Genomic DNA, 22683 nt, shown 5'->3' with positions numbered 1-22683 from the left:
ACTCGGGAGGACCCCTTCAGCATAACCATGGAGGTCACAATCACACTGGAGGAAGTTGCACAACCATAGTGGCTCCAAGAACGGGAATGGTAATGGAGGAAGCAACGGACAGAACCGTTCCAACCCAACAACGCCCGCCAAGAAAGATCTAAGCCATGTTACTTGCTACAAGTGCCAGAAGACTGGACATTACACCAATGAATGTTCTGAAGCTAATAATGGTAATGCCAATGGAAGCTCTGGGAAGAAGCCCAACCCTTTCAACAGGGGACAAGTGAACCACGTTAACGTGGAGGAGGTTGAAGCCCAGCCAGATGCAGCAATAGGTAAGTTTTTGGTTAAGTCATTTACTGCAGTCATTCTTTTTTATACTGGTGCATCGCATTCATACATATCAAGGGGATTTGTGGATAAGTATAAACTGCCCACCAAAGTTCTTAGTACACCTGTGTTAGTGAGCTCGCCAGGAGCAGAGTATATGGCAAGCCAAGGATGTTTTCAGATGCCATTGACCATAGGTAGGCATGTTTTCCCCTCAGATCTGATAATTTTGGAGTCGCAAGGTTTGGATGTGATTCTGGGTATGGATTGGCTATCGATGTATGGAGGAAACATCAATTGCGCCAGTAAGTCGATTTTGCTCACCACCCCAGAAGGAAGAAGGATCAAGTATGTATCCCGGCATGTGCCGAGTAGGACCTTATCAGGAGTTGTACAGGAGGAAGTACCAGTGGTGAAGGATTTCCCGGATGTATTTCCAGAAGAGGTGCCAGGCATGCCACCGGATAGAGACATTGAGTTTTTGATTGAGCTTTTGCCAGGCACATGGCCAATATCTAAGAGACCGTACAGAATGCCCGCAAAGGATTTGGAGGAAATTAAGAAGCAGATTAAGGAGTTACTGGATAAAGGTTATATTCGCCCAAGTTCGTCACCTTGGGGATCACCAGTGCTTCTAGTGGAGAAAAAGGATGGATCGTTAAGGATGGTTGTTTATTATCGAGGATTGAATGAGGTGACGATCAAGAACAAGTACCCACTACCGATGATCAATGATTTGTTTGACCAGCTACAAGGAGCTAAGGTATTTTCCAAGATCGACCTGCGATCAGGGTACCACCAGCTGAAGATTCAAGAGCAGGATATACCTAAGACAGCTTTTACCACGAGGTACGGGCTATATGAGTATACCGTTATGTCATTTGGCCTGACTAACGCACCTACCTATTTTATGAACATGATGAACAAGGTGTTTATGGAGTTTTTGGGTAAGTTCGTTGTGGTGTTCATTGATGATATTCTGGTCTACCCGAAGAATGAAGAGGAACATAAAGAGCATTTGCGTTTAGTACTTGGGAAGCTCAGAGAACATCAGCTATACGCCAACTTCAGCAAGTGTGAGTTTTGGTTGAAGGAAGTTGGATTCCTTGGACATGTTATATCCGGAGAACGAATAGCGGTAGACCCCACCAAAGTTGTCACTGTGACAAATTGGGAGGCACCCACGTCAGATGGAGAGATCCGGAGTTTTCTTGGACTCACAGGATACTACCGGAGGTTCATTGAGAATTTCTCGAAGATTGCAAAGCCTATGACGGACTTGTTAAAGAAGGACACCAAGTTCAAATGGACTGAGGAATGTGAGGCTAGTTTTCAAGAGTTGAAGAAACGCTTGGTTACATCACCAGTGTTGATTCTGCCAGATCAACGCAAGGATTATGAAGTGTATTGCGACGCTTCTCGTCGAGGACTTAGAGCCGTACTTATGCAGGAGGGAAGAGTTGTTTCATATGCCTCCCGACAGCTTAAACCCCATGAGTTGAATTACGCTACCCATGATTTGGAGTTAGCAGCCGTAGTGCATGCGTTGAAGACTTGGAGACATTTTCTCATCGGAAACCATTGTGAGGTATACACGGATCACAAGAGTTTGAAGTATATCTTCACGCAGAAGGAGTTGAATCTCAGGCAGAGGAGATGGTTGTAACTCATTAAGGATTATGATATGAAGTTGCATTATCATCCCGGAAAGGCTAATGTAGTAGCCGATGCGTTGAGCCGCAAGAGTCATGTCAATACACTCATGACCGGAGAGTTAACCAAGGAGTTAGCAGAGGAACTTCGCGAGCTATGTTTGGAGATAGTTCCGAGAGGCTATGTAGCAGCATTGGAGATTTAATCTACTTTGATGGATAAGATCAGAGAAGCTCAGAAGACGGATAAGGAGATAGCCGAGATAAAGGAAAGGATGAGCAACGGAAAGGCTAAAGGATTTCGTGAGGATGAGCATGATACATTATGGTTTGAGGACCGCGTATATGTGCCAAATGATCAGGAGATCAGGAAGCTGATTTTGCAGGAGGCCCATGATTCGCCATATTCGATTCACCCAGGAAATACCAAGATGTATCTGGATTTAAAAGATAGCTTCTGGTGGACCGGAATGAAGAAGGATATTGCGGAGTATGTAGCAGTTTGTGATGTATGTCAGAGAGTGAAGGCAGAGCATCAGAAGCCAGCAGGATTGCTACAACCATTGCTGATACCCGAATGGAAGTGGGACAAGCTAGGCATGGATTTTATCACGGGATTGCCCAGGACTCGTTCAGGCTATGACTCGATATGGGTTGTAGTCGATCGTTTGACGAAAGTAGCTCATTTCATCCCAGTGAAGACCACTTACACCAGTGCTAAGTTGGCAAAGATATACATGACCAGGATCGTACGTTTACATGGAGTTCCGAGGACCATTATATCAGATAGAGGAACCCAGTTTACCTCAAAGTTTTGGAATCAGTTGCATGAAACTTTAGGAACCAGGCTAGAGTTCAGTACAGCTTTTCACCCGCAGACAGATGGATAGACTGAGAGAGTCAATCAGATTCTGGAGGACATGTTGAGAGCTTGTGCACTAGACTATGGATCTAGTTGGGACAATAATTTGCCTTACGCAGAGTTCTCTTACAACAACAGCTATCAAGCCAGTTTGAAGATGGCCCCTTTCGAAGCATTGTCACCACAAATAAGCACATGCAAGACATACATCAAGTGTTCTCAAATCCTTAAAGACTCAATCCGATAAATAACTTCAAAGGGAAAACTCAATCCATTACAAGAAGGTAGAGAGGGAGAAATATCATAAGATCCATCTATAATAGCAAAGCTCATGGTACATCAAGATCGTGCCAAATCAAGAACACGAGAGAGAGAGAGAGAGAGAGAGATCAAACACATAGCTACTGGTACATACCCTCAGCCCCGAGGGTGAACTACTCCCACCTCATCATGGAGAGCGCTGGGATGATGAAGATGGCCACCGGTGATGATTTCCCCCTCCGGCAGGGTGCCGGAACGGGCTCCCAATTGGTTTTTCGTGGCTACAGAGGCTTGCGGCGGCGGAACTCCCAGTCTAGGTTTATTTCTGGGGGTTTCTATATTTATAGGAATTTTTGGCGTCGAGGACAAGTCAGGGGGGCCCTTGTGGAGGCCTCGTGGCTCTTCTGGCCCAACTCTTTTGCTTCGGGGGCTTCTTCTGGTCCATAAAAAATCACCATAAATTTTCAGGTCATCTGGACTCCGTTTGTTATTCCTTTTCTGTAAAACTCAAAAACAAGAAAAAAAACAAAAACTGGCACTGGGCTCTAGGTTAATAGGTTAGTCCCAAAAATCATATAAAATAACATATAAATGCATATAAAACATCCAAGATAGATAATATAATAGCATGGAACAATCAGAAATTATAGATACGTTGGAGACGTATCACTGACCCATTGCGACAATTGATGCAGAGGCCAATTGCAGGCCGGAAGTTAAACAAACTATTTCAAAGATTTTCCTCAACTATATTCAAATGATTATGATCATATTTATTTGTTTTCAATGTTTGTTTTGCCAATTATGTTGGTGATTTTAATTACTTCCTTATCTCACCCCTGTCGGATTTCTTTTAACTTTTTAGAATTCAACCCTAGGGTTTCAACTACTTGTGTAGGGCTATTAACTAACCTAAATGATCTCATAAGGTCACTCGCAATCATGTGGTTCCACATTGGGTTTTATATTCACTCCGTTGCGCCAATTGGCGCAGAGACCAATTATAGCCCAACAATTAAGAGAACTATGTGAAACATAAAATGGAAGTCAAGTGAGCTATTTGTGGAGACCAACTGACCAAGTGCAACTCGGAAGTTAAGTGAACTATTTGACACATAAGATGGAAGTTAAGTGAACTATTTGGGCAGCCTAATAGACTGGTCAATAGAAAGGCCGACCACACCCCCATACGGTACATGACCTAAACGGTAGAAACCTCCTACTCAGAACAAAATAGACAACTCAAGACCATTCAGGCAGACCACAGAGTCCAAATATCGGGAAACAACCAAAATCACGCCTGACAGTTAAGTGAAGTATTGAAGGATTTTTTCCCCCTCAACTATGTGCAAATGTTTCTATTTGCCTTGACCATGATTATTGCCCATAGCTTTCTTTGGCAATTTGTTTTTTTATAACATGAGACTCAACTCGTGATGAATTTTCCCAACTGTCTACAACCGCGCAAAGACCAGAAGTGAAGAGAGTTATGGGCGACATGTATAGCAAATGATCCTTCAATAAATCATCCCGAAAATGTGATTGAGAAGGTGAACTGGCTGTACATTTTATTCTTTCATGCCCAGCTGAGTCAACAGAAAACCCGAATGCATATCCCACGACAAATGACCTAAAGCATTTGGAATGAGAACCCCACCCTGGATCACATGAGCAGAAGGAAACCAAGCGAGCCTGGCAGACGATGGGTAGGACAACTATGGTGGCACCGGCCTATACGACCGAAGCCATCGATTTTACATATACAACATATGTCCCATGATCGTGCCACTTAGTACAACAAATTGATATAACAAGCATACATTTATTACAACATGATTAAGTCTTACATAGGGGTCACCATCATGGTCAAGTCTTACACAGATAAGCCATAAAGGCAAACTCCAGATAAAACACTGCAGTGAAAACATGGACAATAACTTGAACCCACATAGCAAGCCATAACCTACAGGCAAGCTAACTGGGGAAGAAGCTTAGTTCGTAGTGGCACCATCGAAGAACTCATCTTCATAACATATGTCCTCCATTCCTGGCCAAGTTAATAGCCAGGGACAAACTAGGTGAGTACATTGAATATACTCACAAGCATCACAAAAGATGTAATAGCGGAATATTGATTCATGGCTCACTACAATGGTAAGCTTCTACACTATGTTTAGCAATTTGTGGAAAGCTATTTTTCAAATGCACATGACCTATGTTTTTTAAAACATGACCACGTGGTTCTCCTCAACCATTGTATCTCAAATTACAAACATCAACATAAACAGATTACATTGAACATCAACTTGTTCATCTCCTTGCATAATTCTCGGTACCGCGTACTGTCATACTCATCATCATCTCCTTCCTCATCTCAGCAAATTCTTATGGACATAGTCTAAGCGTGGTCATTCCAAATGTCCTTGATTGTGGACAACGGCTATTCGAATGAATTTACACTTTGGAGAGGTTGCGCACTTTACCCACAAAATAAGAATACTTTCCTTGTCTGCCATGACTCGCGATACATCAATTATCCGAGTAAAGTACTCGAACAAGACCATTACCAAGACTGGTACTTATGTAGATCCCCCACCCCTTGATCACCCATCCTTCATGTCACTCGGTCATCATCTCATGAGGGGGCCAACGTGTGTGGTTCTACCGTAGCACCAACCAAGGTTCAAGTCAAGCCATGTCCCATTCTAGGGTAATGTGGTTGTGTTATAGGTTGGGCTGACGGTCACATGCTTAAATCTAATCCTTTCTAAAAACATTGTTTTTCATACACCCACGGGCATCCGTATCACCCGACGGGGTTTTCATAAAACTTTTTGATAAGTTTGCGTTCTTCCAACCTACAATTTTGCTACCCATTTTGCATGGCTAAGCAACTACCATAGCAACAAGCTAAGCCCACCAAGTATTTCCCGGGTTGACAAGGACAAGTATATCAACATATAGGGTATCACTAGCCAATAGGATCAACTACAACTATCAATGCACACTGATAGCCATACCTTTGACGCACGAAAATAATTCTACTTAATGAATAAAATACAAGGGTGTTCAACATGGTCAAAAGGTTGCTTGCCTAGCTCGACAAAGTCTTCAAATGCTTCTGGTCCTTCTCCAAATACTTCGTCTACTTCATAATCTAATGCTGGGACAAACCATGATAAGCAAATGGAAAAAGACAGAAAAATAAGAGTGTTCCAAAATATTGGGATCGCTTTTCTTGGACTCCTATGGTTATATGAAAAATGACCATAGTGACCCACTGGACTTAGAGCTATGGATATTTTCTAGGCATTTCATCCAAGTTGATTTAATAGGAATAAATGGTTTGCTAAAGAATTGTACAGAAAAGCCTTCTGAAAAAATGAGCAGATATACCAATCAAATAGGTTGTGATTTTATAAACATTCAGAATTTGGATTCACTGGATTTGGAGTTCAAATGAATATTCTAGGGATTTCAAAAGTTACTTATATAGAGAAATAGCCTATATAATATGTGATGCGGAAACATTGCATGAACAAAATGTTCAAGTTATCTTATTAAATAGAGAAAGATTTATGGTGCCACTAGGAATTTGAATAATAAAACTGGGAGTCCAAATGTGAGGAATTTATCAAAGTGCTACTGATAAAGAACAAGAAAAAGACTAGCTAGGCTTAACAGGCCGAAACGGCCAAATTCGGCCCAGCCAGCGAGATGGTCGCACACATTCAAACCTGGTAGGTTGGGCCCACCTTCCAACGGGACAGAGGAGAGGAGGGGATTCATCACTAACCACGAGTCAGGGATGGCGTGAGCTCACCGGCAGCATAGGAGGCTACGACCAGCGAAATGGATGACACAAGGGGTTCATGAGGCTGCTGCATGTCGGTGGGTGGTCAGAAGTGCTACTCGTGATGAAGAAATTGATGACGGTGTTGAACCCGTATGGCAGCGAAGATGATAATGATGAACTTGAAGATTTGGCCATGGACTCCTGCAAAAAGAAGTTGCTTGAGCTCCACATCGACAAGAGGAAGCAAATGGGGGCAGAGGGAGGTTGAGGCATGGTCGGAATCATGAGTTCCACCGGCGACATGAGATGGTGATGCCCAGTGTGAATCTGAGCTTTCCGGCGTCAATCCAAAGGGTTTTTTGTGTAAGCGCATGATTGACTGAAGGTGGAATCGAGTGGGATGGATGAATGGGATCGAGGCTCGCCCGAGAGCGAGTTTAGACCTTACTGGTCAAAATGATGCTCTGGTGCACGCTTGTGCTCTCGGGCAAGTGTTTGTGATGGACTGAGCAAACAAGAGAGCGAGGTAGGTTGTCTGGTGAACTTAGGGGATTGTCAGGAGGTGCTGCGTGGCGAGAAGATAAGGAGGGGTCGACAGCTATGGACACACGTGGTGTGTGCCTTTCGCTTCAGCCACGGCTGTCCATCGAGCACAGGAGGGCAAGGGGGTGCTGGTGGCTATGTCCATCGGTTAACAGGTTCATGAGGGGGAGCTATGGACATGATCCGTCGGGCAGGTGAGCACTGGATATGCCAATTAGTGCACTATTTGGTGTTGACCTGGTCTGTCTAGTGTCCTAGGGAGAGAAAGAGAGTGTCTATGTTGTTGCCACGGTGTTGGATGTGATGTAGGTCGACCTGGTGGCGGCTTGGTGGCAATGCAATGTTGGGGACTAAGAGAAACAAAGAGAGAAGGCTCTGTCCAGAAAGTTTGGTAACAAGCTTTGGACCTTTTCTTAGTTGGAATTAAGTGTTGCCATTTGCAGTGGAGGGGGGAGAGATAGGGATGCTCTGGGAAAAGTTTGAGCTAAGTTCAAACAAGTTTCAGTTAGAAAGTTTTCAAAAGAAGATTTGGGCAGAAATGAAAAGATGGATGGTTTACTTAGCTGAAGATGGTCTGGTTCATTTACAAGGGGTGAGCGTGGTCCTCGAGGGGCTGGACACGGTGATGGAGTGCCATGTGCATCACATCAATTGAAGTGACGCCTCGCCCGATGAATAAACCCACCCTCTCCAGGAGCTTCGTCACTTCCTCCTCCGACCCCCAAGTAAGATTTTTGGGATTCCAGGAGTGGAGTCTCTCTAGAGGGGGTGCCAAGATGGCAGTTGCGATCCCTTCTCGGTTACCCAATGGCACGTCAGCCATATAGAATCATTCCTCATGTTGGTTCTTCACCGTCTTGATAAATTTCTCCTTCGGTCATCTAGTGCTTGGGATCTTGCTTATCGTGGCCACCCGACACTCCGTGGGCTTGTCGCTCATATGCATCTTGACGCAAAACAACTCCAGCCATAATCCAAAATGGGCCTCAGTGTAGAGGAATGACTCCAAAGACGATGTAGAAGGCACTATGAAGGATGGAGTTGGGGGCGAGGTGATGGAATTAAAGACCGTAGATATAGAGGAGTCCTCGAAGGAAGGGGTGGATAAGGAATCCCAAACCTCGGAGGAGGTGGGAGACAAAGATGACACGCTCGCCGATGCGGGGCTCAAGGACCCTGGCGGAAGATTGGCTCATCGGTCCCATGACCAGTGGGGAGTGGGCTTGGGCAACCTCGAACGATGGGAGGTACCCGGCGTCCCGAAGTGAGATGATGTCTTCACTAGTGACGACGGAGGGCCGCCATAGCCCCCTCATGATTGCGGCCTTTTGGCTTTCTCCGGTTTTCCTCTAGCCTCTCGTGGTGGCCTTTTGGCCGCCCTTTGAGGGCTTCGCCACCGTGGGATGAGCCCTATCATCGTCCATATCTCGAAGCTGGGGGAAGGGAAGGGAAGGGAAGTAGGAAGCTTTTTTGGGCTCTAGTTCTTCGGGCGCTAGAGCTCAAGGATGATGAATGCAAGAGCAAGATTGAGGGCATAAAGCTTAATTTCACTCACCTTAGGCCTTTTATGGGCAAGTGAAAATACAGAATGGGTGCACCGCATGGCAGTAATTTTGTGAGCTCCCCATGTGACATGTGTTATGCCTGCGCGAATCAAGGGGTTTGTTGATAATGCCGCTGCATCCAGAGCTCGGTCCCTTTATTGATTAGATGTGCTAATGGCAGTGGCCTTGAGCTGCGCTAGCACGCTATAATGACGTTTTAAAAGACTGCATGAACCTACAATGAGTGGTGATGGTTCGGATTGTTCAGGGTTGTTAGAGCATGACTGAGTCGTCACCATTATCCAGGAGCGAGAAAACTTTGTCGTGAAGGCAATTCTGCACGGGAAGGATCCTCGAATCCAAAAACAATAAAGAGGACCCTGGAAGTTCTATTGGGGCTCCTCGGATTCTGACGTATGATACGCCTCGGGCAAGACTTGGTCACTTCAGAAAGGCACATGAATAAATCGATGAACCAGCTTGCAAGGCCGAAGACCAAAGGTGGAAAATTAGCTCAGAATGTCCGAGGAGCATCCTCAGCTTAAGACTGTTTCAGGGGCTATTGATGGTGTCCTGGATTAGGGGGTATTAGCCATGTCGGCTCCCACACATATGGGCTGGGTCGAGGACCCCCAAAACAGCCATCCAGCCACATTCGTCAGGCCCTAGGAGAATCAAGATGGAATCTTCCTAAGACTTGGTGCGTACTCCAAGACTTCAAGGGGATTTTCGGCACATTTATCTTAGATGTAACCGTCCTATGTGTAACCCTAGGCACCCCCGGTATCTACATAAACCGAGGGGTGAAGACCGTAGATGCCAACTCATACACACACGATCTTGTGGTAGATCAACATGTACTTTGTAAACCCCCCCCCCCCCCCTCAATCAATACAATCAAAGCAGGACATACAATGTTATCTCTATGAGAGAGCCCGAACCTGGGTAAAACATGTGTCTCTGTTACCATCGCACCAAGGCTACCAGCTCGGGATCCCCTACCCGAGATCTGCTGGATTTGACTCCCATCACCCGTCCCTGCCTTTCGCCTCTTTTGATCATGTATTTTTTTTGCGATGTACTACCTCCATAAACAAATATAAGATGTTCCAACTCTTTTTTGATTCAGATGTATACAGACGCATTTTAGTTTATTTGTTCACCAATTTTAGTCTGTATGTAGTCCATACCAAAATATCTAAAACATCTTATATTTGTTTATGGAGGGAGTACTAAGGAGACTTTTGTCCATCATTTCAAAATTGATCTTCTCCAAGAGATTTACTCTATATGTAACAAATCTAGGATGGGGTGTCAGCACTGGCATCCGCGGTCTAGAAGAGACTGGACCATCGTGGCCAATAAGCGTCTACGAGCGCCCGACCCCAATCGGCATGCATCCGGGTCTCCCTCTTCACCTAAGGTCATGTCCTACCCTTCATGTTGGTTCAGATCACCGGGTTCCTCGACCCTGACCAAAACCACCTCCATGCCATGCATAACCTCCACCACCGGATCTGCCTCTACCCGTCGGGCATGCATTATTTTTGTTCCCGAAGTTCACAATCGGCCAGTCACTCCATTCACATTCCTCCGGTTTGTGCAAACCATCTCCACATTTGGTCACCACATGGAACCCAACAATTTTTCATACTCACGCGGATACTTATTTTCTCCTTCAAAGTTATCGGAACAAACCAAACAAAGGGAATATCCAACAAAAACACGAGCTCAAATATAATTTGATGGATTAATTTAGCCCTTGTTGAATATGACTTTGATCGGTGGCAGTCCCACCTTTCTTGTTATTTTTTAAGCCACTTCCTTCTTACTCATGAGATCATCAGGAACACCCATGATCCTTGCCCAAACTGGAATCCGATAAAGCTTATACTCTGGTACATTGGTAAGCCTGACGCATTCCTCGAGAACAGCTGTAGATCCCCTGAACACCCAAGGCTCTCCGCCCATAACTCTATTTCCATCTCCTATATAGAGAAACTGCACCAGGAACAAGTTGTATTCCATTGGCTTGAATGTCACACCCTGTGATGATGCCCACACATTGCGCATAGCCTTGAACAAAACTACATGGCTGAAAGGTTTACTGGTGTGAACTCTGAATATTCCAAGCCAAAACCTCCTTGGCCGGGCCTTCAAATTCCTCTGACGGATCAAGCTCATCCTCTTCTTCCGTATGGAATTCAATTCCCCATACCTATCCTCCAGATTTTCTCCCGAGAAGCGATTGTTATCTCCTCCACCACTCCCTAACACATCCTCCTCCGCCATCGCTTTCACACCTTGTTCCGCCATGCAGGATCACCACGAGAGTTGCCTGCGATCAGAGATCACACCCAGCCTTCACCCAACAAGATCGAACATGAGAATCGAGGGAACTAATCGGGTAGATGGGGAGTCAAGCGAGGCCACCACCAAAGGAACTTTTGACGTCATCCCCACCTTCCTCGAGTATCTCACTCGCAGTCACCTATGAGTGCGGCACGCACCTTTTTCTTTGTTCCAGAGTAAGGAACCCTAGATTAGACCTAGGGGGAGCCTGCTTCCCGTGTTGATTAATATCTTAACATCTACTTATGGCTACAAAAACTCTAGAAAACATTACTCCAAGGTTAACAAAACATACAACATATGGATTAATATCTTAACATCTACTCGTAACTATAAAACTCCAGAAAACATTACTCAAAGGTTAACAGAACATACAACATATCGTAAGGGCTACTTTTTTTATTGTCCCTCCTCCCGATCTATCCATCTTTGTATGAGGAAAGGATCCGCTTTGTGACAAGCACTTTGTGGCACGCGGGTGCGGGGGCACTGACTCCATTTTTCTTTGGGTTTCAATTTTAATTTTTTGTACTTTTGATCCAAAAGTTCAAATTATGTTTCGCTTGCATATTTATGTTCCTTGTGATGTGGGCTTTGAAATAAGGCCACTTTTGAATACGTTCTGACAATTTTTTATAACTTCACCAAGTTTCAACCACTGAAACTTTATACGAAGGAAAGAGAAAATCACAAGTTTCAGAAACTGAAACTTAAAACCGTGTCAGGAATCCAACGAGTTTGCGGACCGCGAAGCAATCATGCAGGCATGCACAGCTGGGCAGGTGCGCGCCCCCCACACCTGCATGCCCTTGCAAATTTCTACCGGCTTCGCCTTTCGTGGAAATCCTCGGCCTTTTTCCGACTATTGATTGGGACCAACCACTCGAGGAACTCAAATGCCATCATAGAGTAGATTGGCATTGCTGTGAAACAAAACTTCTTCGCCATTTTGTCGACCACCGGCTGCAAATTCATTAGTTAGGATTTCCAGATACCTAGGTGTTTAGGTGAGGCGAGTCACCTAACAATACGGCGGCGGGCAGAGCACCATTATTAAAGCAACATTGCATTACTAGTTCATTTACAGCTGTCACGGACATGGACGCATCTCTACCTGGCACAGCAATCAGGATTCTTCGTAACACACCAGTGCCTCCTCCCCAGCCCCTCCATTTAGCATGGAGAAGTTGGAAATAAGTTATTGCCGGCATATGAAGATTCAAATGCATGTTTGGTCTAACGGTGTGAAAATGTAACTTTATCTTTAGCAAATCATTCCAGATTATAGGTCCCTCTCCAGTCAATCCTCTGAATATGTTCTAATGTACAATCCAATAGGATGATGAATACCTCAGCTACAGACTAGACATGAGATAGTAAGCAAACTCCCCCTAGCTGACAGACTCGCAATGCTCTGTACATAAGCACAAAACCACCACACTAATTGGGTGTGCCAAATCTCCAAGGAGCCTCATGAACCCAAGGAGTGTCCTGCTAGCACGCGATATTTTCAAGATAGGTAGCCTCCTCCAGACATGTTGCCTGGGCCCTGTGGCGTGATCTTTCCTTGCATCATCTGCACCGCCCGACCATGCCCCTGCATGAATTGTTGCTGACCCATCCCTGTACCCACCATCTGCGGCTGCTGCTGGAGTTGTTGAGGCTGTTGCTGCTGCTGCTGCTGCTGCTGCATTTGCTGCATCTGTTGTTGTTGCTGTTGCTGCTGCTGCTGCTGCTGCATCTGTTGCTGCTGTTGAATCTGCTGCTGCTGCTGCTGTTGTTGGTGTTGCATTTGCTGCATCTGTTGTTGTTGCTGTTGCATTTGCTGCATCTGCTGCTGCTGCTGAAGTTGCTGGCCTTGAGGCTGCATTTGCATTTGGTGCTGTTGTAGTTGCTGCTGTTGCAGTTGCTGTAGTTGCTGCTGTTGCTGCTGTATTTGGTGCTGCTGCTGTTGTAGCTGCTGCTGCTGCTGCTGTGGCTGCATCTGTGGCTGCTGAGTTGAGACCTGTGGTTTGAATACCACCATATCCTGGGGAAAACTCGGCAGAGAAGTGTTGATTCAGATGAATACAAGAGACAAGTTGCGGTAATCAATCAATTAGTTATAAACATACCCCTGGGAACAGCATTCCTATGAGGCGCCCAGCTTTGTCAGACACTGACAACAGCAAAGTTTGTGAAGGTAGCTGAATCACTGCACACTGAAGCAATGAACCACTTGAACATTAAAAGAAGTAAATGTATGATACGATGCTTAATTAAGTGCAGTTCAAACTGAGATCATAAATATTCCACAAGGTTAAAACAAGCACTGAGCAACTCACCAGTTTCTTCTCTTGTAGTTGTCCGAGGAACCCATGCTGATTCAATGTCCGAAATACTAGAAAGTCCGCCTTGCCAACATACTGCCTGTACAATTACATGATCGAACAACCAAAGTTGAGCAGGAATGATATTAGGAAGAACACACAATAAGGCAGCGGTTTTAAGAAGGAAAAGCATGGGCTAGTTGAGCGACAAACTTGTTGTTCATATGCTCTTGGGCTATGAGGCGCACGATCTGCATCGTTTCTGGCCAGTCTGAAGCAAGTCTGAATATAAAAGTACAGCTTCAGTTTCTTTAGGGATGGTATGATTTGCAGATTGTATGAAAGCGCTGTTGTAAAACTTAAGGAGAAAAATAAGACACGATGATAGATTTTATTGAGTCAAGGCAAATGGCATTCAAAGTTGCCCAACAAAGTGCAGGAAAACAAGCTTCTTCACTGGGTGTATCATATTAGAACTCAGAAACATTGTCAGGTTTCCAACTGAAATTGCGCTTGAACAGCAGGTAAGATATTGCACTAAGAAAACATTCATGAATATATCTGGCAATCAGTACACTAGCAAAATTTGGCAGGTGCTGCCAAAGAAACAAAATATGACATACCAACCTACAACGACTGGTATTTAGTTGGTTTGCAACTAATCTTAGCATCCCATAATCCTATAGCTGATAGGTGTGTTCAGATAAGTTACGGGATGCACAGGATGTATTACAGATAGTATGATGAGAATGACTTCACAAACAAGGTGTAGGTGTCCACTAAAAATTCAATATTTCTGCTAAAACGATACATTTTCAAGAAAAAGAACAACAATAACAGCTAGCTGTAAAATTTCTTAATCTCAATGATCACAAAAATAGTATTGCAACAGTTTAAAGACTTACGTGTCAGACGCTGTTCCACTCCTATAACCCTGCAACACAGATGATAAGATGAGAAATACAACATTGAAATGCTTTGCAAAGATAGAATATGGTATGGTATATTTAAGAGGATAGCAAATTACAGTACACAATCCGAAAGTATAACAATTGGTTTCAGCTTTGAAGGTGTAGGCCGTGAAAACAATGAGCATTGGCAGCACAAACCGATATTCTGTTCCATGCTTCACAAAATTTTCAGTAGGTTCAGAAAAACAAAGTGTACTAGTATCTTGGTGCAGATTTTAATGCATGGTAAGTTTTTTTTTCAACAATACTTCATGGCAAAGTTAACACAAGGATTGGAGAGTAAGGCTTTTGACGTGGAGGAAGTTAAGTTGGTGCTCTTTGCATTAATCAGGTTTCAGAAGATTGGGCACTATCTCTATTTTGATTTAAACCTCTTGGAACAAATCCTTTATATATCTTGGATATGTTCGCCTCAGCTAGAAATCAGGCCGGTTCAGCCAAACCTATTCTTCAAGGAGCTAATAACAATGCTCTGGTTCATTCAGAATGTTGGATCCAGAGAAACAAAGTACACATTCATAAAATAAGCTTAGATGAAAGAGAATGTTGCTTCTGGATTTGAAATGATTGCAAATCAGGATCTCATCTAAGATGTCAGGGGGTCAAATGGTTGGACATTAATATGTCCATTGTGATCTACTACCTCCGTTCCAAAATATATGTCGTTCTGGTAGACTAGCCTACCAGAATGACATATATTTTGGAACGGAGGATGTATTTTATTGCTTTATCTTTTAGATTCTATCAATTGTTCCTTTGTAAATTCTTATTTTGGATCTTGATTACTAATACACATAATACTCAGTAGGATTGTCGCCTGTTGTTCAGATAAAAAAGGTATGTTCTTTCTAAGCACCGACTTTCCAACGGTCTCAAGAATAGAGGACACTTGAAAGAGCTATTTTTGTCATGAATGATTAATTAAATAGGCAGTAATGCATGGAATCATTGGGTAGTACAAACAGAAAATAAAGTAAAACAACATATGCCATGTTTAGACGAAACGGACTGAACTGCTTTCCCATAAAAGAAATGGTCTCTTTTCAGATCGCATACAGATCCACAGAGAGCATAAAAACTGTTACTGTATCAGAAAGTGTGAGAGTTCAGCCATACAAATAGGAACTTACTTCAAGTTTACAAATAAATACAGGTTGTCCTTGCCTTTGCCCAGACAAAGTTCCCTGAAATATGAACAGAAGAAAATCATGTCCTGAACTGTACCCCTAGGCAAAGACACAAGACAGCATGAGCAAGATTATCGTGAATTAAGTGCTACCACTATTAACAACATTTGTAATGTTTTTTAACTTTGGGCTCTTCGGTTAAAAGAACCGGCTGATAAGGTAGCCGCCTGTCTACCTCTCCTCACGGCAAGCCATGATCTTGTAACCCTGTACTTTTTGAGAAATATATATTTGAAAGTTCAAAATCATTACAAGTATTTGTTCAGTTGTCTGCTTGCCACTCTAATTCATATTGCATAAATATGTATTACCTCCGCCCCGAATTACTTGTCTTAGATTTGTCTAGATACAGATGTAGCTAACACTAAAACATGTCTAGATACATCTGTATCTAGACAAATCTAAGACAACTAATTCGGGACAGAGGGGTACTTTTTACTGACGTAATTTCTATTAAGCTTCATGCACTGACCAGTAGAACAAAAAAATCCAAAATTTTGAGAAGGTTGGACAATCCGCATATACTTCAACACCCCCTCATGTGTGGCTTGATAAGGCCTAAACATGGACAGAAAGAGGGCAAGCAATTTTCTTTATTTAAATTGTGAAATCCGAGACTTGAACCCAAAAGCTCTTGGCTCTGATGCTATATTAAGTTTCATGCATACCGCTATTTAAAATGCTGCATTTAGCAACCTATATTGCAAAGCTACTATCGCAAGGAGCATGAAACACAAGCTGAAATCTTTACCTCCCAAATTTTGACATACTTCGATGGTTGCTGGCCATTAGGATGTTGTGCCAGAGGCATATTCATAGCAGAACTGTTGTTCGCACTAAGAGCGTTTACTCCTGTTTGCTGGACCATTCCTGGTGTTGGCATCATTGTAGGCGTAGAAGAGATAGCCGTAGTCCCAAGGTTATTTATCATGTTTTGGTTCGTACCAATTCCACCTTGTCCTGATTGTGGACCAGCCATCAGACCACCTTGTGCCATAGAAGGCACTGATTGTCCCATGGCCATGTTGCTTTGTATGTTAGCCAAAGAAGAAGATACGGCAATATTTGAATTACCAGATACAGTAGAAGTGTTTGACCCAAAAGAACCGAGAGCTGTGTTCTGTACCAACTGTTGAGCACCAATTGGCTGTACTGTTCCAGATATAGAAGATATGACAGCGGGAGTCGATGTCATGCCACTCGATATCATGTTTGACATGTGCACTTGTATAGGTGTTGCCCCCATGTTAGGTCCCATTGAGGTAGCTGCTGTTAAAGAGTGTCGATGTTGTGAAAGATTGTTTAGGATGCTAACATTTGCTGGGCCACCAGGCCGAACCTGTTGTTGGATAGGGTTTACTAAAGGCTTATGCTCTTGCAATATTTCATTTGCAACATTTGTTTCTTGTGAAATAATCGATGGTGAAGAAGTTTGCATTGCTGATACACCTTGAGAAGCAACATTTGAAATAGGTGTCATATGAGAGAATGCAGGTGCAGAAACCATTGGTGGTATAGTTGTCGGCTCCTGAAAATGCAAATCGTTAAGGTACGCTTATAATGGAAAAGGCATATAGAAATAGTAAAATAATAACATATTTTTGTAGCCTACCACTTTAACATTTGCAGTCGGTTGCCGTCCCATCATCGTTCCATTCACTGGAGATATAAGAACTTCTTTTAGTCATGACAATTTAGTAGGGTTATAACGAAATGATAAGAGTAAAAGCAGAAAAAAAAACACATTGCAATATTATTCAGTGAGTTCTTAGTTAGAACGTGTAAACAAAATCAGAAATGTGCCACCCTAATTCAATAGATAGGCGAACTTAGTCACAATTATGATCCATAGCAACGTTGAATATATATATATATAGGAGCTAAAAAACCAGCATTTCAGAATGTGCGATTGTGAAATGTACTTCATGAAACAAATGAGAAACAACATCAACACTCATATACATCGAAAAAAGCACCTGGTATCTGCATGGATACTTCTAATACCATGTGATGTCTGCATTGCATATGATAGGCATATACTCCCTCCGTTCCAAAATAGATGACCCAACTTTGTACTAACTTTACTAAAGTTAGTACAAAGTTGGGTCATCTATTTTGGAACGGAGGGAGTAGGTGCAATTTCAGACATGACTAAGTTAGTCTAATGACTGACCAACAACTCAAACAATTAGCTGCTGACATCTTAGCCAATGGTCAGATACACCATTATTTAGGATGATTCACTATCACAAGTCACAGAACATTCATCATACACATAGAAAAACAAATATGAAGCCAGTAGTACTACAAGCTGTTATGAAAGATAAGCATTTAAGTTCTAGGTTCAGTACATCATTTTCCTTCAGCTCTGGCTCAAAGCATTTCAACTAGACAAGTAAGTAGGGTATTTCAGTACATTACATCATGGCCACATGCGATTTGAAACATCAAATATTTCAAGTGCCTCTTTGGTATAAGTATTCAGGTGCACATTTACTTTACTGCTTTGAAATTTAGTATATGAGGGCTCTCACATGCTTTTCTGCTAAGATTTATTAGTATAGGCAGGTTTTATGCAAAGGGTCCCATAAGGGCATTCTCCAAGCCTTGTTTGCCTGCAATTACATAGTTAGCACTTCCAGCATATGCAGCAAGAAGTGTCTATCAGTGTTTTTTATTTGTGGTCCCAACCCAAAGGGCTGCCCAGATTGCATTTTTACTTTAATCTACCATTCTTTTTCTTTAATCAAATTGCAGCTGGGATTTGTTGCACCAACTCACACAAAATTAGGGGAAACTCCTATAATTCTTTTTTTAAGCTTTCTCTATATCCCGCCCATGCAGACATCATAACAACAGCACAACACAAGTTTTATGAAAACAGGAACAATCAAAGGCTAAACCTCACAGTGAAACTAGCCTAACATTAGCATTTGTTCAACCTGAGGGAGTGGCATTCGAAGGTGGTCCTGGCACAGTAGCTGCAGGTGCGGTATCCATTTTTGTAATGGTGTGGTTTGGGACAAGGTTCCCAGGTAAAGGATGGCTTAGAGCGGTTCGAGCCTCCATGAAACTCTCAGACAGCAAAACAAGAAAATGTGGATTTTTGGCATGATCAACTGATGGATCAGAAGCTTGAGGATTCCTCTTTCCCTGCAATAAATACGAGTAGTATCAGTATTCAGTGCCTATTCACACAACAAAGTTCTCAAGGATTTGCCTAAGGTCAGCTTCAAATCATGTAAGTTTACAACGCCCGTCATGACAGAAGTGGGGGAATGTGGAGATCAGGGAAAGGCATTATCTTGAAATTTCATCCATTGTGCTAAATACTATGATGATTTGACGTGGGTGGATTTTTTTCTAATCCACAACCAAGTTATGTGGTGTGACACTTGAATTTCTAAGACATTTATTTTACAAACTACTAGAAAAGAGGACAGTTCACATTTAGGACCATAAAGTAAGCAATTACAAGGACATCTAAACTTTTGGCAACAAGTGGAGTGGACTAGGCAATTAAGCAGGCTACTAGCAGAGTGGAGTGGACATTTAGGACCATTCAAGATTCCTTTTGGACAAACCAAAATAAAGAAGCAAGTACAAAATTGTAGGCTTTGAAACAGTTTATCAAGTTTGACACAACAAATATATTACCGCGTTGTATATTGCCTTCAGTGTTGGTAGCTGTTTAGGAGATACCACCGACAACGATACAGAGGACTGCATCCACAAAATTAATTAGATCCAACCAAGTACTGCTTAGCACTCCATTGAGATACGCAATGAATATAATGCAAGATAGTGGTATTTATTCAGCACCTGAGCAAATGAGACTGCAACAGTCTCAGCATCAGCAAGACATGATTCCTTTGTTGCTTCGTTGCTCTTTTTGTGATCACTACTTTGAACAGAAGGGCGGTAGACAGGTGTAGGCAGCGGGTAAGGATTACTTGCAGCAACAAGTAGGCAATGCTTTTGAAGTTCACGATTTTGATGATTCAGGCTGCTACCAGGACTGCCTTGGAGTATCTAGTTGCATAAATGAAATGAAATAAGCACCATGGCAATAACAAACTAATAACCAATACAATACATTCACAAAAGACCATTCACGTGTCAGTCTCATTGAGAGTAACTACTGATGTCTATTACATAATCCAACCACAACCATAGCCATAGCCATAGCTGCAGTTCAGGTCAAACACTTCCATAGTTTCTCATTCAAACCATAGCTTGTGCAAGAAAAAAAAATAGAAGAGATTCTGGACCATATTGGGAACACTAGCAACACAAATATACAAAATCACTTTCTAGAAAATATAACAAAGCAATTAATAAAGCTGGAGTTTAGACAGCATGAAATATGACGATAAAAGAAGTACAAATGCAAGAAACACATGTCCAGGTCCAGTAACTATTTCCAGTGCTTATGCCTTAATATGGAAGAAATACAAGAGCAGAATATAGAAAAAAATGAGACCTCACTTACCAATCTGTAGGAAATGTCCCAAGAAAATGGGCTCAACCCAGCAAAATTGTAGGTGAACTAAATGTATTGTGTTATGCTACTAGGCGCGGATTTTCATTATAACTACATTATTCAATAGAAAATTATCTGCACTACTCAGACTTAAGAACTATTTGAACATAAACAATAAAGCAACTTAGAGAGTTATGAGTGTGAACAATGTTAACACATCAATACCATCAGTGCTTCAGCAAGACCTTCACAAATAGCAGCTTCACTGAAGCCTCCACCACTAAATGATATTCCTGATAACCATGAAAGAAAAGCATCCATATCTTTTGTCCAACCGCTGCGTTGTACAATAAAGGCTGCATTGCAACAGGAGCACATTTTCATAAATTAGCTATTTTATACAGAACTAAACATGAAAGCATTGAGATAAATCATAATGTTAAATGATAAGGGCATGGAGGATTAATGGATATCAAATCGTACCACTGTAAGGTCCGTGGGTATGGAAGACAACTAATGCAAGCTCAGGTGGTACCCCTGCAAGCTTCTGCGAGGATCATCAGAAAATAAGTTAAACTTTGACAGAATTCAAGAAGAATGGATCAACTAAAAATTCTGATAAAGAACAATCAGGAGGGAGGGAGTTACCTGCCCTGATAGTTCAGTAGAACAAAAACTCCTGCACAAATTTTAAAATGCTTCATGAGTTAGTGATAATATTTTTTGGACAAAATCATGTGAGAGCATATTCAAGATAAAACAAAAAGAAAAGCTATTATAGAGCTATGGACATCGGAGAATACAGAGTGAACTAAAAATTGTCAACGACCTGACTCACCTCCATCTGAAACAGTAATAAAAATACTAAAAGAAAAGGAAAACCTTGCACCTACATCAAGTTCAACATGATTGACCACAACAAGAAGAAAAGATGACTAATATGACAAACAATCTGAAGAAAGACATACCACTAATGAAAACCTGAAGTTCAACCAAGCAGAAGCAACAACAGAAGTACAAAATAGACTTCACTTAACCAACAAAGGTAGCCAAACAGACATGGCCGTGGTAGTGGTTGTACAAAAGAATGGGGACACAATCAGCAGCATACCAAAAGTTGAATCACGTTTTCCTTTCAAATACGATGAACTCAGGCACACGATGATTTTCATCTTCCCGTATCAAGACACCACCTAATAAAGCTAATAAACTACTATCATGAAAACCCATATTAACCAACCCAGTTTTACATCAGAATCAAGTGAACTACACTCAAGGAGGCACGCTTTCAAATGGATCAAGGGAGAATCCAAGAAAGGCATGTCAACCGAAGTTATGGTGATCGAATTTACTCGACCTGCCGAGCCACCGGGACTAGAATCGGAAGGTCGTTCTCCTCACAAACACCCCATCTCCACTTACTTGGCAGTTTGCGCACGGAAAACCTAACCGGGGGTCACGAAGAAGAGCTCGAATTCCCCTACCAGCCTGCTCACACCCCTACAACCACCCCTAAATTCCACGCCGGAACCCTAAAAGCAGAAGGCGTCGCAGGGCGTACCGAACGATCTTCTCGACGTACTCGGCCGCAATGGCGGGCCAGTACGGCCCCAGCGCCGCCGTGCCCTCGACGGCCACCACCAGCTGCCTCTCCGAACCCATCCCCTCCACCATCGCAGAACCTCCACGAATCCCCTTGGCCTCGCCCTCGCGAATCCGCTCCAATTTCTCTCCCCGACCGGCGGCCACCACCCACAACCCCCCTTTGCTGAACGTGGGTTCTCTGTTGTGTGCGGAGAAAGAGAGGACGACGGACACGGTCAAGAAAGTAAACGGGTCTGGGTTTTATAAGGCCCAGGGCCGAAAGCCCGTTCAGTCCCTACTCTTCTCTCTTTATGGCAACCCTGGGCCCTCCGGGGTTTCCACAGAGAGATTGGCATACATCGGTAATTTCTTGTAGTACTTATTTATTTTCTTCTAGAAAACCTTTTATTTATTTATTTATTGCAGAGAAGTATTTATTTATTTCTTAATAATTATGTTTAATTGGTGCGGTTTTATACGCTTTTAGAGGATGCTATTATTTCGAGAACAAGGTATTTACAGATTTCTAATTTATTAGTTCATTCAGTGGTTGTTATTTATTGAATTAGTTCGCCACTCATGAGATTTGTTACACAAGATTATTATGACTACTAAATATAACATGTTTCTCGTTCACTCTTCTACCTCCTCATTAGTCTAGCACTCACGTCCCTTTGGAGGCTACCGACCTTTTTATGGTGCGGCCTATGAACATGAAGTCTCGCACGGTTTATGAGTGTGCCTAGAATATGACGCCTTTGGGACAATTTATTTAATTGTAGGTTTTGTTCGGAAGCAAAGATGGCGCATGGCCGATG

At 42.8% G+C, this 22683-nt stretch overlaps 1 protein-coding gene across 1 annotated transcript; it reads right to left on the bottom strand.

Moving 5' to 3' along the window:
* Nucleotides 1-12561: 12561 nt before the first annotated feature.
* On the bottom strand, nucleotides 12562-22109 carry LOC109757999 (mediator of RNA polymerase II transcription subunit 25). The gene is made up of 15 exons (XM_020316846.4): nucleotides 21843-22109; nucleotides 20930-20960; nucleotides 20765-20828; nucleotides 20507-20637; nucleotides 19621-19830; nucleotides 19456-19521; nucleotides 18741-18951; nucleotides 17411-17457; nucleotides 16550-17326; nucleotides 15742-15795; nucleotides 14546-14574; nucleotides 13854-13922; nucleotides 13656-13740; nucleotides 13446-13532; nucleotides 12562-13360 (listed from the first exon to the last, which is right to left on the bottom strand). Exons 1-15 carry the CDS (start codon nucleotides 21953-21955, stop codon nucleotides 12842-12844), a joined length of 2493 nt encoding a protein of 830 aa, XP_020172435.3. The 5' UTR covers nucleotides 21956-22109; the 3' UTR covers nucleotides 12562-12841.
* Between the last annotated feature and the right edge of the window lie 574 nt (nucleotides 22110-22683).

This window comes from Aegilops tauschii, chromosome 5 (assembly GCF_002575655.3).
Source record: "Aegilops tauschii subsp. strangulata cultivar AL8/78 chromosome 5, Aet v6.0, whole genome shotgun sequence".
NCBI lineage: Eukaryota > Viridiplantae > Streptophyta > Magnoliopsida > Poales > Poaceae > Aegilops > Aegilops tauschii.
This window is presented reverse-complemented; position numbering and strand designations above follow the sequence as displayed.

Bases quoted from the DNA above. Each gene is read 5' to 3' on its own strand.
- LOC109757999 (XM_020316846.4), bottom strand. From the start codon at position 21,955: ATGGTGGAGGGGATGGGTTCGGAGAGGCAGCTGGTGGTGGCCGTCGAG. The intron at 20,829-20,929 runs GTAACTCCCTCC...TGATCCTCGCAG, and splicing joins CTACTGAACTATCAGGGCAG to AAGCTTGCAGGGGTACCACC. The intron at 17,327-17,410 runs GTAGGCTACAAA...TTGCATTTTCAG, and splicing joins CGACTGCAAATGTTAAAGTG to GAGCCGACAACTATACCACC.